Source organism: Carassius gibelio, chromosome B25, assembly GCF_023724105.1.
Source record: "Carassius gibelio isolate Cgi1373 ecotype wild population from Czech Republic chromosome B25, carGib1.2-hapl.c, whole genome shotgun sequence".
Lineage (NCBI taxonomy): Eukaryota > Metazoa > Chordata > Actinopteri > Cypriniformes > Cyprinidae > Carassius > Carassius gibelio.
The window spans coordinates 11,287,436-11,301,264 of NC_068420.1; the positions used below are offsets into that span (position 1 = coordinate 11,287,436).

A 13,829-nucleotide genomic window follows, 5' to 3' on the forward strand; every position below is an offset into this window, starting at 1 on the left:
CTAAAATGGCTTATATTGCAAACAACAGATATCACAAAGGTTTAGTCTGATTTGTTGTGATATTTTATTTGTTTTGATGCGCGTAAACCCCTCCCCCCGTCGCAGATGGTAGCGCCCAGCCCATCTGCTCTCCTCCTGTGAAATGCGGATTGAAACAGATTGTACGACTCTACGCGTCGCAATGGCTACTGCTCCGCAAGGACAACAAGTTTTACTGTTCAGTTAAACAAGTCATATGTGAGGAACACGCCGGGCGGAATCGTCTAAGTCACACTTTTTAATGTGAGACACTCGTTGGACAACAGAAAAATGTCCCAGGGATGTATAACTTCTGTGGAGGAGATCCAGTCTTGGTGGGAAGTCCCCGCCATAGCGCACTTCTGCTCTCTCTTCAGGACGGCGTTCAATTTACCAGACTTTGAAATCGAGGTAAATTATACCTGTACGCACTTACGCCTCCCTTTCCTTTCCGCCAGGTTGATTAAAACGAAACTAAACAAAACAAACTCAACTTGCCCGTATTTCCCAGCCACATGACTTTGTTACTTCAACAACATTTACACTGTTAGCGAGTTAACGTTAATAATGGTACGCCAACGCAATTCTCTGATAGTGATGTTGGCGAAGTCAGTTGGTTATTTAGCGTTGGTTTATATAATAACAGAATTAACCGTCCAACCATCCGCCTGCCCAAAACACTGGACGTGCTGGCTCCTGTGTTTGTGATTCGTTTTTACATCAAAATACGATTTTATGAAAAATAAAACTTGTTTTGTAAGTGGTTAGTCGTGTTTGGTTTTGTCTTTGTTTATAAACTGCCTGCGTTGAATTAACTTATATATTGAAGGTTAGACTTTGTTTCGTATTTTTTAAGTTCAACAAATTATTAATACAATCGGTCTGTTTCTACTTTAGCTTTATATTAAGGAGTTTAATGTCGTATGTCGATTCTCGTAAGACCTGTTTTCATTCTTTCATTTTGAGATTCACGCCGCAAGTGGCGTCGAATAAGATCGACTCAAACTTTCGAGTGACTTGATTAACTGGATCACCTGAGCCTGTTTTGTTGTGCTTTGTTTAAGCGTGGTCCTTTGTTATAAACTCAAGCCAAGTTCATGATTATTGGGTTACAAATGTGTTGTTGGATCACAGGCTGCCTTCGAAGCGGTCACTGTTCCACACAGTCTGTTTGTTTTGTTTGTGTTATTATTGATTTAGTCACTTTTGATGCTGTGAAATTAGTCTCAAGTTGACCTACCGATGTAAACGTAAGCCACAAACATTTAAATATATAGTCGTATTTACATTGGCACCTAATTTTTAACATCTCCCCCTTAATTTACATTTGGAAACAACAGTGAATTTGTCCCTGGCGTCAGTAGACTCGGTCCATCTCGACCCCCCACATGTGTGAAACATGCTGGTCACTGGCTTTGTTATTGCAGGAGGGATTTGAGGTGCTGATCGCCGCGTGCTACTTCCAGAAAAAAAGTTAACTGGCGTGATCGGTTGGGAACCAATACTGCCCTGTTTATGGGGATTATTTTATGATAGATTATTATAAATGTCTGATATGAAGAAATGACCGTTCATAATAAGTTCATAATAACAATTGTTACTGTTAAATAAAACTTATTGAATTGTTTTGCAGCTGCTGCTGCTGTTGTTAATTGTAGATTTATTTTATGCAGAATTGCTTGAGAATAAATTAAAGTCATTATTCAAACAATAGTTTTATTACTGTAGATGCTATATTTCATAGAGAAATGATGCCACTGATCAGTAGATTATCAACAAACTAATTGTTAAAGAGTTAATATTTGTTTAAAAAAGATATCAAGCCAATTACCGGTTTCTAATTAGCATGTTGGGTGATTATGGGATGACCTTTTTTTTGGGTCATGTTTGATTTTTATTTTTTGCATCATACATCTTTTTGCATGTTTACTATGTGCACCATCTTATTTAAGGCTTGATCCCAGATTACAGGCACTGTCTGTCAATGCAGTGTCAAAGGATTTACATTCAGAGGGTGGGAGTCTGTGTCAGGCGCAAGTCATTGACTGTTTTGCGATTCATCCTTGCATCCTAATTGCATTCAGTGTAGGTGTCCAAGGTCATTCAGCACAAAGGCTCTCAGTCCCACTTCAGTATCCTGGTTACTTCGCAGCCGTGCGTGAATGGGACTGTGAATAATCTAATCGGTTGCTTTAATCTTGTGATTGAGACGTTTTTCAAGTCATCCCTCACATTGCGCCAGTCTTCTATTGTGATCTCAATTGTCCCAATGCTTATTAGTGTTAGAGTGGCTATTGAACACGGTAAGGATTCTGTTGTCTATGCATTACCACGAAAGGTTGAACATGTTTTGACATCCTTGACAAAATCCTTTAATTTTCTGGCATCCACTTTTGCATCTTTGGATATCTGTCAAACTTTGTCATCTCATTTGCCTTGAGCCAGTCAACACAAGTTGATGGGAATCTAATCAAAGCAGATTTCCCAGCAACTCGCTGATTTGGTGATCCATCGGCTTAGCTGACATTTTCATGAACCTCACCTGTTTGTTTTCAGCCCTTGTTGATCTTATCCGATGTCTAAAAAAAGCAGGTGGATAGTTCAGTAAATAGAAAGCAAATCCAGTTGTAAGAGGATACAATGTCTTTTGCGATGGAGAAAGCCTACCTTATAAGGTGGCTGTATGACTGGCTGTTTGTCTTAAATGAGCAGATTTAGTTTACACGTTGATTTTTCTCATTCACCTGATTTGTCATGTAGCCCTTAACAATCTTACCTGTTGAATAATTTGTTCGTCATTTCAATCAAACTCTGACTTCTGAACATTTTATAATAATTATAAACAGGGAAAGCATCTTGTTTTATCAAACAATTTGGCAACATTTTGCCATAAGGCTGAAAACCACTGAATGATTGAATTTGCTGAGGAGTGTCACAAGCTTTGTGTGTCTAACACAGTGGATATTACAAAGGCAATGATCCAGTGTGAAGTTTAAGGTGTTGGCCAGCTCCTTTTCTTCTCAGGATCCGTTCTGGGGGCTGACAATGGAGAATCGTCTTGGCAAGCTGACAAAACGGCTCCTTGCGCATTGTTCCTTGGTTACACTTCACAGTCGTGCTCCATATCTCTCCCCTAGATGAGAGAAGGGCTCGGCAGGAAGAGGCCTTATTCGCTTGGGCTCTCTCCGTACTCTTTGTCTGTGTGAAGCACGCTTGATTTCCTGGCAGTGTGGCTGTGAAACGAGCCCTGAAATCTCACCACCTCCAAGAGCTGAGAGAGGCCGTGTCCTTCAGGATGTCCCCCCTCACCCCTCATGCGCAAACACAGCCGGAGGACAGAGCCAGCCGACTCCACACAGAGGATGAGAGTTGGTGTTTTGTTGCTTGTCTGTTTTCATATGTCTTCATTATCAATTTAATGGTGTCTAGAGAATGGGTGGATAATTGATCTGTGAGCATTTGTTCCAAGTGTTTGCCTTCGAAAAAGATGGGACTGGGACTTAATTTAGTTTCTGAATTGATTATGTTTGGTTGGCAAAGTCAAAAGTATGGGGAGCTAGAGAAAGACAAGCTCATTGAGCTAATTACTCAAAGTTCTCATTTTAGGGAACCAACCATCACAAGCACTCTTTAATTGTGTAAGAATTGACCGTGGTTGCGTTAATTCGATGCTTTTAGTAGATTTGCAGCCTTCTCCTAAACCATATGCCAGTTTGTTGACTTAACAAAATTTTGCAGTACAGTTCAAGAGTTTCGGATTTGTAAGTTTTTTTTTTTTTTGTTTTAGAAAATTCTCTAATGCATTTTGGCTACTTTTATTTGATCAGAAATACAGTAAAAAAAAAAAAATTTAAAATTCCTTTGCAAAGCTAAAATTTCAGCATCATTACTCTAGTCTTCAGTCTCACGTGATCCTTCAGAAATCATTCTAACATGCTGATTTGCTGCTCAAAGAACTTTATCATCACCATCAATGTTGAAAACTGCTTAAGCTGCTTCATATTTTTGTAGAAACCATGATGCAGTTTTTTTTTATATAAAGAGTAGCGTTTATTTGAAATAGAAAATCTTTTGTGACACTGTCTATTCTTTGATGAAATAAAAGTATTTAAGTGCCCCGATTATGCAATTTTTAAGGTTGCAAATATTGTTTTATGAGTCTCCTTGCAAGCAAGGTCAAAAACATGACACACTGCATGAAAGGTAATACACGAAAAGGCATAATGGGGCACTTTATTTTAATCAAATGAAACAAAATCTTTCACCAAACATCTGTAAATGAAATAGTCGCAACTATAAGTAGTCATATTTTAAAGGGGTCTCCAGATACCCATTTTCCACATTTGCAAAGATTACCTCTTGTGGCTGGACTCTTTTTGCACATGTTTGTTAGTTGTTTCTCTGTCTTTTCTAATGAGAATCTGTGACTGAGTGAGTTCATAATTCAGACTAATTAATGCTTGTCTCTGTCAGAGATCACATAGGCCCTTGTGCAAGAGCTCATTGAGCCATTTTCAAGCTCTAACATAGCACATCCACATGTTCGCTGACAGCTGTTTGTCCCATCCATGATCTTTTACATGGCAGAATGTCTTCCCAGTGGATTATCATGGACTCCCTCCCTTTCATCTTTCTCATCTCACCTTCAGCTCCGGATACAAGTGCCCCCTTATGCTCTTTCCTCCACCCAACTTGGGTTTGTGTGTTCTGCCAATGTTGAATAGAGCCTCATTCATGTTCCTACTCTCACACTGCTGCTCCATCATTGGCCCTGGCATGAGCATGACTAAATCACAGATGGTGGCTTTCTTTGCCTCTCCCCCCGGAGAGCCGAGATGGTCATAACTGGGTGCTGGTGTTCGTCTGGGGCACCTTTTCTTTAGGGCCTCGTGCTGCTTGATTGTAAAGGGAGATTTAATCTCAATGGGGCATGGCGGAGCGGGAGCCGACAGTGGCTCTTGTTTTGAAAAGCAGATGGATTAAGATGAGGAAAATGGATTTGTGTCAGGAGGATCTGTAGTGCTTTCTCGTTTTGCTCCAACACTGGGTGCTGATTGAGAAGTATGTCTGCGCGTGCATGTGTGAAGCCTGTGTTGAATTAGTAGCTTTGATGTGTGAGGGACTCATCCTCAGTAGAGCTCCCGTGGTTTAGAGGAGGAGGATGTGAGCTCTGGCTGTGGGATTTGCACCATCAATAACTAATGGGTCATCGGGCCTTATTTCAGACCCCAGATGCTGTTGCTTGAAAAGGACCGCTCTCACCCACCTTCATTCAGGATATTTTAAACGGTTTACTTCAGTCAACCAGATGAGAAGAAATTCATGCATTTTTAACAGTATCACTATTAGTTTGCCATGACACTTTCTTGTCTCACACTGTTTGCAATGTGAATGATCTCTCTAAGTCTTCAGACTTAAGATTTTTGCCATTATGTGATCAGTTGTTCAAAAGTTTTGAACTCAAGGAAAAAAAAAAAGCAATACTTCTATTCCATTAGGATACATTTAAATTTGATCAAAAGTGTCTGACCTTTATAATGTTCAGATTTCCTTTACAAATAAATGGTGTTTATTAATACAAATTAAGCAGCATTACTGTTTTCATCATTGGCAATTAGAAATGTTTCTTGAGCAGCACATCAGTATATTAGAATAATTTCTAAAGGATCATGTGACACTAAAAACTGGAGTAATGATGCTATAAATTCAGACTGGCTATCACGGGGATAAGTTACATTAATACAATACAAGTTAATTAAAATTAACGTTGTAATATTTTACAATATTTATTGTATTTATTTGATCAAACAAATTAAGCTTTGGTGATCATAAGAAATTTAATTTAAAACATTTAAAAATCTCATGACTCCAAACTTGAAGTATGGAATACTAGACAGATTTATCAGTGTCTCCGATTTCTCTGATTCCAAAAACTACTCCTAACACTTTGGCAACTGCATAACAACCACCTAGCATGATGGTGTCAAGTTTTGCATTGACTTTGCATTCTTCATGTGTTTAATAATGACCCCATGCAACAGTGAATCCATCATATGTGCACAACACTTCTGCCTTAATCACCGTATCCATCCACATTGTGATCCCCAACTCCCCTCCCCCACCTCTGCACCTTTGATTGACAGGTGAGGGCAGAAGTAAATGTATCCGATGGTTCCACATGGGGTACGGGTGGAGCAGGGTGGAGGGGTTTGTACGCTGGGGTGTTTGTTTCAGGCAGCTCCATTGTTGAAGCGCCCCATGGCTCCCAGTGTCTGTCTCCAGTTTGAGGCTGCCGCTCCACACGCCGTTGCTTGTTTGTGTTTCGTCTGGGATGAAATCAAGCCCCCATTGTGGTCCTAGTTTGTTGGGTTGTGTGTTAACCCGCTTAGAGTGTGACTGTCAGGTGTTCCTTAGAGCGACGTGCTGTTTTTTGCTCGTGGCAGCATGATGCAAGAACCTGCTGGGAGCTCGTAAGAGCGTGATGGGAAATTTGATGTTTAGTGTGTCATCAGGGATTGCAGCTCTCTCCCCCGCAGACAGTTGAGTAGGTGGGGGTGGCACCGATGTGGGCTCCAGAGGGAATGTCACCCTGCTGGATGGAGTTGGATGGTGGGGGAGGCTGCTTGCATGAGACGTGAGGCACCCTCAGCCTATAGCAAAGGTGGCAGAGAGAGAGCGTGTGTGTGTTTTGGAGGGGTGTGCTGGGGGTTGTCTGTGCTTTTGAGAGGCGAGTTTGTAACAATGGCCCAGCTAGACCCACTCATCTGCTCTTGGGAACAGTTGTTTGGAGAGAAGCCATGGTTGTCTTGTCTGTTATGCTTATGGTAATGTTTCCTGGTTGTGTTCACATCAAGTCACACTCTGTTCATTGATGTTAAAAATAGTCAATGTCAGTTTGTTCTGACCTCTTTTTTTTCACATACTGGTAAAGAAAATAAAATGTACAGCATTAAATACATTGTATGTTGCTTTGGATAAAAGTGTCTTCTAAATGCATAAATGTAAATTTTTTCAGACCAACTCAACCTGAACTCTGAAATTAGACTTTCTTCTTGGTCTTTCTATGCTATAATTAATAAACTGTCGTTTTTTTTTATATTACCATGTTACTACATGCTTGGCTTACAACTAGTTGGTAGTAAAGGTAGCTGAATTCATATCTACTTTGATTACATTTGGGTTGACACTTTCAAATTCAGACTCCACTTCAGACAAATTCAGACTCATAAGCAACTTAAATTATGTTTAGGCTCATGAGGATATATATTTATATATATATGGTTGAAAGTCTCTTCTATAATCTGTTATTAAAAAAAAATATGTGAATGAACCGTATTTAAAAGGGATTTCATCGGGTCTTTAGGGTCATAATGAAAAGTCTATAAAATACTTTGGTACAAAATTCTCAAAGGTAGTGTAAAACAACACCCTTTTTACCTTGTCGAAAAAAGCTCTTTTCACAGCAAACTGTTTTGTTGTTATGTCCCTTTATATGCTAATGAGCTCTGCTCACCCTGCCCCTCTCTTCCATAGGGTGACGAGTTGAGGAACTTGCTAACTAGGACATTATTAGGAAAGGTGATTTGTAAGGAAATCGCCATTAGGAAAGATTCATAAAAATAACATTATTCACTTCTTTGCTGAAGCTGGATTACAAATAATTTGTGCAAACATAAACTCATTTAAGTAGATTGTGTGCGCATTCCCTTCAAAAACAAATGTAAACCACTGCTCCTTCAGGGACTCGGATGTCGGGAGTAAATGACGACTACTATGTACATTACATCAAACAACAAAACACCTTAATTGATTAGGAGATAATTCTCATCTCATTTTTATCATAGGGTGGATGGGTGCACACACTACCAACACAGTTTTTTTTTTTGGGGTGGGGGGAGTTAACTTTTACTGACAAGGCATGGTTTAATCTGTTTAATTTTTTTTTTAGCAGGAATACTTGAATAAAAAGCAGTATTTGTTCATTTTTGATAAGACTTATTTTTGTTCTGTGTTCATAAGTGTCATTGTGCACGCGTTAAGCCCCAATGCTCAGTTTTGTTTTACTTTCCCTGACAAACTACATCTGTGTTAATGGTCCATACATAAGCACATTATTGCACCTGGTGATATAGGCTAATATCCTTTTCAAAACGTTGGCAACAAGACCACCAAGTGGAGGCCACGCTAGAGACTTGAGAATATGGGGAGGCTATTATGAGGAGAGGTTTCCTAAATTTAATGATCCCCATTCAGTTGCCTGTGCAATGATCCCAAACCCTGGATGTGTCTGGCCACCTGTTGTAACTGGCCCTGACATTGAGAGGGGTGGCCCAGCTCTGCCAATAAGCTGCCCTGCTCTTGACCCTTTCTAAAATTTGACTGATGGGTGGTATGACCAAAATATTAAAATTTAACCCAAAAATGTTTTAAAAAATTATATTCCACTTACAGTAGAAAGGATAAATTGCTAGGATTGTCAGAGGACTAAATCTGGAATGTCTGGAGGAATAAGTGGTAATGCACTTTCTCACTGGTGACTGTTATTTGGGCAGCAATTTTATGCATGGTTAAATTCTTTGGAAGAGAGTGACAATAACTTATTTGGATTGTATCAATCCACTGTACATTATTATCAACGGCCAGTCCAGCATTGCTCATCAGAATCTGTTGCACTGCAAAAACTTTATAAGAAAAAAGTCTTAAGTTAGGTTGTGAAAGTTTTACTTCATTATGTTGCTGTACTGTTATGTAGGTTGAAAGTGTGCTATCAAGAGATACAATTCAGGGAGTGGGGTGGTTGTTATACAGATAGAGGGACATTCACTGTCTTCCTGTTGCTCTCTTACCGAACAAAAGCTGTTAATTGTCTGTATACCATCTGTAGAGTGCTTATGGAGTGCACCAAGGACTGATACTGGGAGCGGCTCAGTTTTGTCAAAGCTGTCATGGCAGATACACAAACCTTCATCAGTGAAATTCAGTTAACTATGAGACTGATAAAATATACAACCTTATGATTTAATTAACTTCAGTAGTGTCACTACAAACATTCTTGAACTTTATGACCTACCATGTCAGCCATGTTAAAGATTTGCTTGAACTATTAAAAGCAAGTCTACCTCTCTGAAATATCACACAGCGTGTAAATGATAACAGAATTGTCATTTGTTTGGTGAACTCTCTTTAATGGAAAACGCTACTATAGTTGAAAATAGGCTGATTTTTGCGTAATATCATTGCTCTTGCTGCACCCATGGTATAGCAGCAAAGTTCCTTGATTATCACACTGGAATAAGAGTATATTTCCTAGCCATATTGGCCTAGAAAATCTCAACTTTTCAAATTTTCTGTCGATGTTAGTACACGATGCAAATGCAGAATGGTCAAGTTTTAAAAAGGAAGAATATTGAAACTCTTTGGTAATTGAGCGAGATGCTAGCACGGTCTAATCAGATTCAATGATCTATGCTAAGCTGAGCTAAAATTGCTACCGCCAGACCCGGAGATCGGCTGAATGGATTTGAAAATGGTAAAACTCAACTGTTTAAGGAGTTGGAAAATGTGCCTATTTTAATAAATATTTGCATGTTCCTTTAACCTTGGACTTAACTGAAAATTATACTCCTAATGACTCATCAAATGCTATCATTTTGGTTTCTTATCCAACTGTGCTGTGCACTTGCCATACCTGTTTTGCTAGTTGGTTAAGAAAGAAGATCGAGGTCGGAGATCTTCAGGGAGCTGTTAAAAGAGACTTTGTGGAGGAAAGGACACGCACAACATTAATTCCCCTTCTCTGCCATCTGAGCCACTGAATGGCACTTCAAAAGCGAAGTGGGGTTGTGTTAATCCCCCGCAGTCGGCCTCAGGTTTGAAGTGTGATCAAAGTCGAGGCTGCACTGATAGATGGGGCCACTCTGGCCCTCTTACTGTCTAGGGACCAGGAAGTTTTGTAGGCGTAACAGAGGATCTGAGGTTCAGAATGGCCCATCACTCGAAGATGTTCATGGATGTTCATGACAACCCCAAACATTCAGAGTGTGAGTGAGTCGGATACAAATAAGGAGTTTCATGGACACTTTAGACTCTTTGAGTGTCTGGAGGAGATAATTAAAAGCTTTTAAATTGCTTCAACAATAAACCCAAAATAGCCTAATAGATTCAGCATGTTAAGCAATACAATTGACATCTTTTCCTAGAGAACAATCTAAGGACAGTGCATTTTTCCACCTTAACCACAAACTTGTCTCATCCTGTTTTTCAAGCTCTCCCTCTGTTTTTCCTCCTGCTGACACTGAGCTCCTGGTTTCCGTGCCTCTCCACAGCCAGGAGGTGTGTGAGCTGACCCTCCATGACCCCGTTCTCTCCGCCATTTCTCTAGAGAAAAATAGCAATCTGCAGCTTGAGTGAATCTTACAATGAATGGATGGGCTGCCTCTCTCACCCTTGAGTTAATTTTGTAGTGTCACTCTGCTCCAAAGGGGGAGAGGATGTTTTATACGGGAGCTGAAAAGTGCTCCCTGTTGCCTGAGGGACTGAGCGGCTCGGTGAGTTCTCGTGAAAGGAAAGCAACAGCAGTCACTAAGCTCGTTGAGATGGACCAGTGATGCAGCACTGACCATTTACATTTCTCTATCTCTCCCTCTTTCTTGGTGACATTGGGCATGAGAAAGAAGTGCATGCTGGGTCAGCCTAGCCGTGGCTGTGGGCTCATGCTTTCGCTTAACTTCTCTTCTGCTCCTTTCAGTTGGCTGGAGTTTGCAGTCCCACTTACTGCCACTTCATATACCCTCAATAGCTGCAACACAATGGAAGAAGACCGAGTTCAAGGTTAAAACAAGGTTCCATCTTATTTGTTTTATCAAGAACCTATTTTTGGGTGCATTTTCAGTGCAGTTACTCTTAAGGATTTTACCATACGTCCAACTTGTTTGGTGTTCAAAGTCAGGTGGTTTCCAGTCATTCTTTCGTATTCTTTTAGTAATACATTGTTAATTTATATTGACAGTGACTTGTTTTTTTACATAATGTTTTCATAGCCTGTTCAGATGTCTAATTTGCTTTGAATTGTCATTAAGCTGAAGCTTTCATCTAGAGCTAATTGCAGTGCACTAATTATTGGGAAAATCCCTTCAGAACAACCCAGGCTAAAGTGTCTTGCCAAAGGTCATGATGGTAATAGCTCATGAATTGCCCCTCGAAGGGACTGAGCTTAAACCGGTGCCCAGATATTTCATGACTTGGTTATACCAGATGTTATGATGTAATGCATCAGTTTGCTTCAGGAATAAGAAATTATGAACAAAACTGTGCCACCGTTGGCACTTAACATCACATCACAGAGTATGTTTAAATTCAGCAAAGAATTGTCTTTTTGTTAACACATTAATTTAGGTATCAATTCTCACTAGTTTCTTATTAGCTTGCATATTACTAGAATATTGGCTTTTTATTAATCTTAAAGGGGGGGGGGGGGGGGGTGAAATGCTATTTCATGCATACTGAGTTTTTTACACTGTTAAAGAGTTGGATTCCAGTGCTAAACATGGACAAAGTTTCAAAAATTAAGTTGTACGTTTGAAGGAGTATTTGTGTTCCAAAAAAACCTCTTCCGGTTTGTCACAAGTTTCGGAAAGTTTTTTTCGAGTATGGCTCTGTGTGACGTTAGATGGAGCGGAATTTCCTTATACAGGTCCTTAGGCACTTCTGCCGGAAGAGCGCGCGCTCCCGTATAGCACAGCACTGAGAGGCTGAGCACAGCCTGATCGGAGCGAGAGCGTCGCGAAAAGTCACAAAAGAAATGTGTTTTTGGTTGCCAGGGCAAGACAACCCTGCACCGATTACCAAAAGAGAAACAGCATTAAGGGACCAGTGGATGGAGTATATTTTTACAGAGCATCAACAGAGTTGTGCAAGTGTTTTTGTTTGTTCTCTGCATTTCGAAGATGCTTGTTTTACAAACAAGGCCCAGTTTGACGACAGATTTGAACATCGTTTATTTCTTAAGGATAATGCAGTCCCAACGAAAAAGGGTCACGATCGTGTGTTGGAACCGCAGGCGGTGAATAAAACTGCTTCAAATATCTCTGTGTTGTTAACTTAGCTATCGGCGCGTAAGCACATCAAGTAAACAACATGCGATGTTGTCATCAAACTGCACTTTCCACATGTACAGCTTAATAAAAAAAGACGACAAAGTGGAAATTAGTCATTTTCCAAAACTGCTAAGCAAATATACAGAGTTTCAGTACATACCACATAGAGACACCTTTGCTGATGCTGCTCTTGTTAAATTTCAGCCTCTGGATCTGTGTCACAGCTTCCAAACGCTCTCAACGCAAAAGCCTACTGGCGCTCGTGATTCTTTAGCTCCGCCCACACGTCACGCCTCTAGGCGCTCGTGTTTTTCCGGGAAGAATCGGTACAGACTATCTTTCTCTTATAAATATAATAAAAATAAAGACTTTTTGGAGTTATGAAGGATGCAGTACTACTCTATAGGTGCTCAAGATTAACAGGATATTGAGTGAAAACGAGCATTTCACCCCCCCCCCCCCTTTAATAAAACACAAGTTAATGCTTTATTCTGCATGACCATATTGTAGATCACTTAATCCAACCCCATACCTAAACTTAAGTCCAACTAACTTCAAACTTTTGAAGTGAAAGGTTGAGAACCAAGGATGCTACAATTTGGAAAGGCTTGGAAAATGTGGTCATGTTAACACCACTAAACAAAAATTAACTATATAAGTTATTGTAGTACAATTGGACTCTGTTTTGTGTGCTTACTATGAAAGTCGGAATTAATGCAAAAGGCGCATTTAATCCTTTTAAATATTTGCATATTGCATTGTGTTATGTGTGCTTGGACAGATGAGGACTGCAGCTTTCTTACACAAAACCCACTGTTGCTTAATTATTACTATACATACTTAAATGTACTTAAAAGTGACATACCCCAACTCTATGTACTGATTAATAAGTCAAAGTTGACCTTGGGTTAAATGTCACTAACATGTATAATATAAGGGTGAGTAACAAACATTTATACAGGAAGTTTGGTTTATCAAAGCCAAATGGTGTGTAAAAGTGCTTTGTAATGGTGTCATCTTAGAGCTTAAAAAACTAATTAAGATGACACCACTTTCACCCAACTTTCAGTGCACATTTAGAGGGTTTTTAACATGTCTCTTGCAAACAAAAGAAGTTTGTCAGGTTGGTTCCTGAACTGGCTGTGGTGCAATCACTCTACAGGCAGTTCCTAGTTACGGCAATTTGTCTTTCTCTGGTTTCAGTCATAATGCATAATGACAACCTTAAAAAGTAGTCAAACATGATCTGTTATTGCATCCCTTTACTTTTAACTTTAGTCAGAGTTTTGTAACAGGAGGTTATATTGTTTAGCTGAAACTGTCAAACGACCATATGAAATTCATAAATCCACATTACTGCTGTGAGTGCCTCTCGCTATGTGGCTTTAGTTTGCTACAGCGTTTTCTCATCAGTGAAAGAGTGGTATAAAAATGTCAGGCTGGGCTGTTAAAACTTATATAATTTCATCAGTTCGTAAAAGGAACTGCTAGTTAAAACTCAACCCTGCTATAATAGCTAACCTCCACTGCCTGCTGTTCTCTGTTTGATAGGAACTTGAGCAAGCACTACTGAAACAAGACCAAGACTTCCTCTCAGACCTCCTCTGCTCCCTGCTGAAAGGATGTTACCAGCGAAGAGACATCACGTAAGCGCATCACCATCAGTATTTCCTGTTCCTACCTTAGTCACAATGTACACAATGCGACAGTTCTGTT

At 39.8% G+C, this 13,829-nt stretch overlaps 1 protein-coding gene across 3 annotated transcripts in view; it reads left to right on the plus strand.

The window, feature by feature from the left end:
- The first annotated feature begins 136 nt into the window (after positions 1-136).
- LOC128014132 (chromatin remodeling regulator CECR2) overlaps positions 137-13,829 on the plus strand; it is a 28,471-nt gene continuing 14,778 nt past the window's right edge. For 2 of the 3 annotated variants that reach the window (XM_052597450.1, XM_052597451.1), the window contains exons 1-2: positions 138-429; positions 13,665-13,759. In XM_052597450.1, coding sequence (XP_052453410.1) covers positions 310-429; positions 13,665-13,759 — 215 coding nt within the window. In that variant the 5' untranslated portion in view covers positions 138-309. Of the gene's footprint in view, positions 430-13,664; positions 13,760-13,829 lie in introns of all 3 variants that reach the window. The other variant, XM_052597452.1, reaches the window with a different exon arrangement.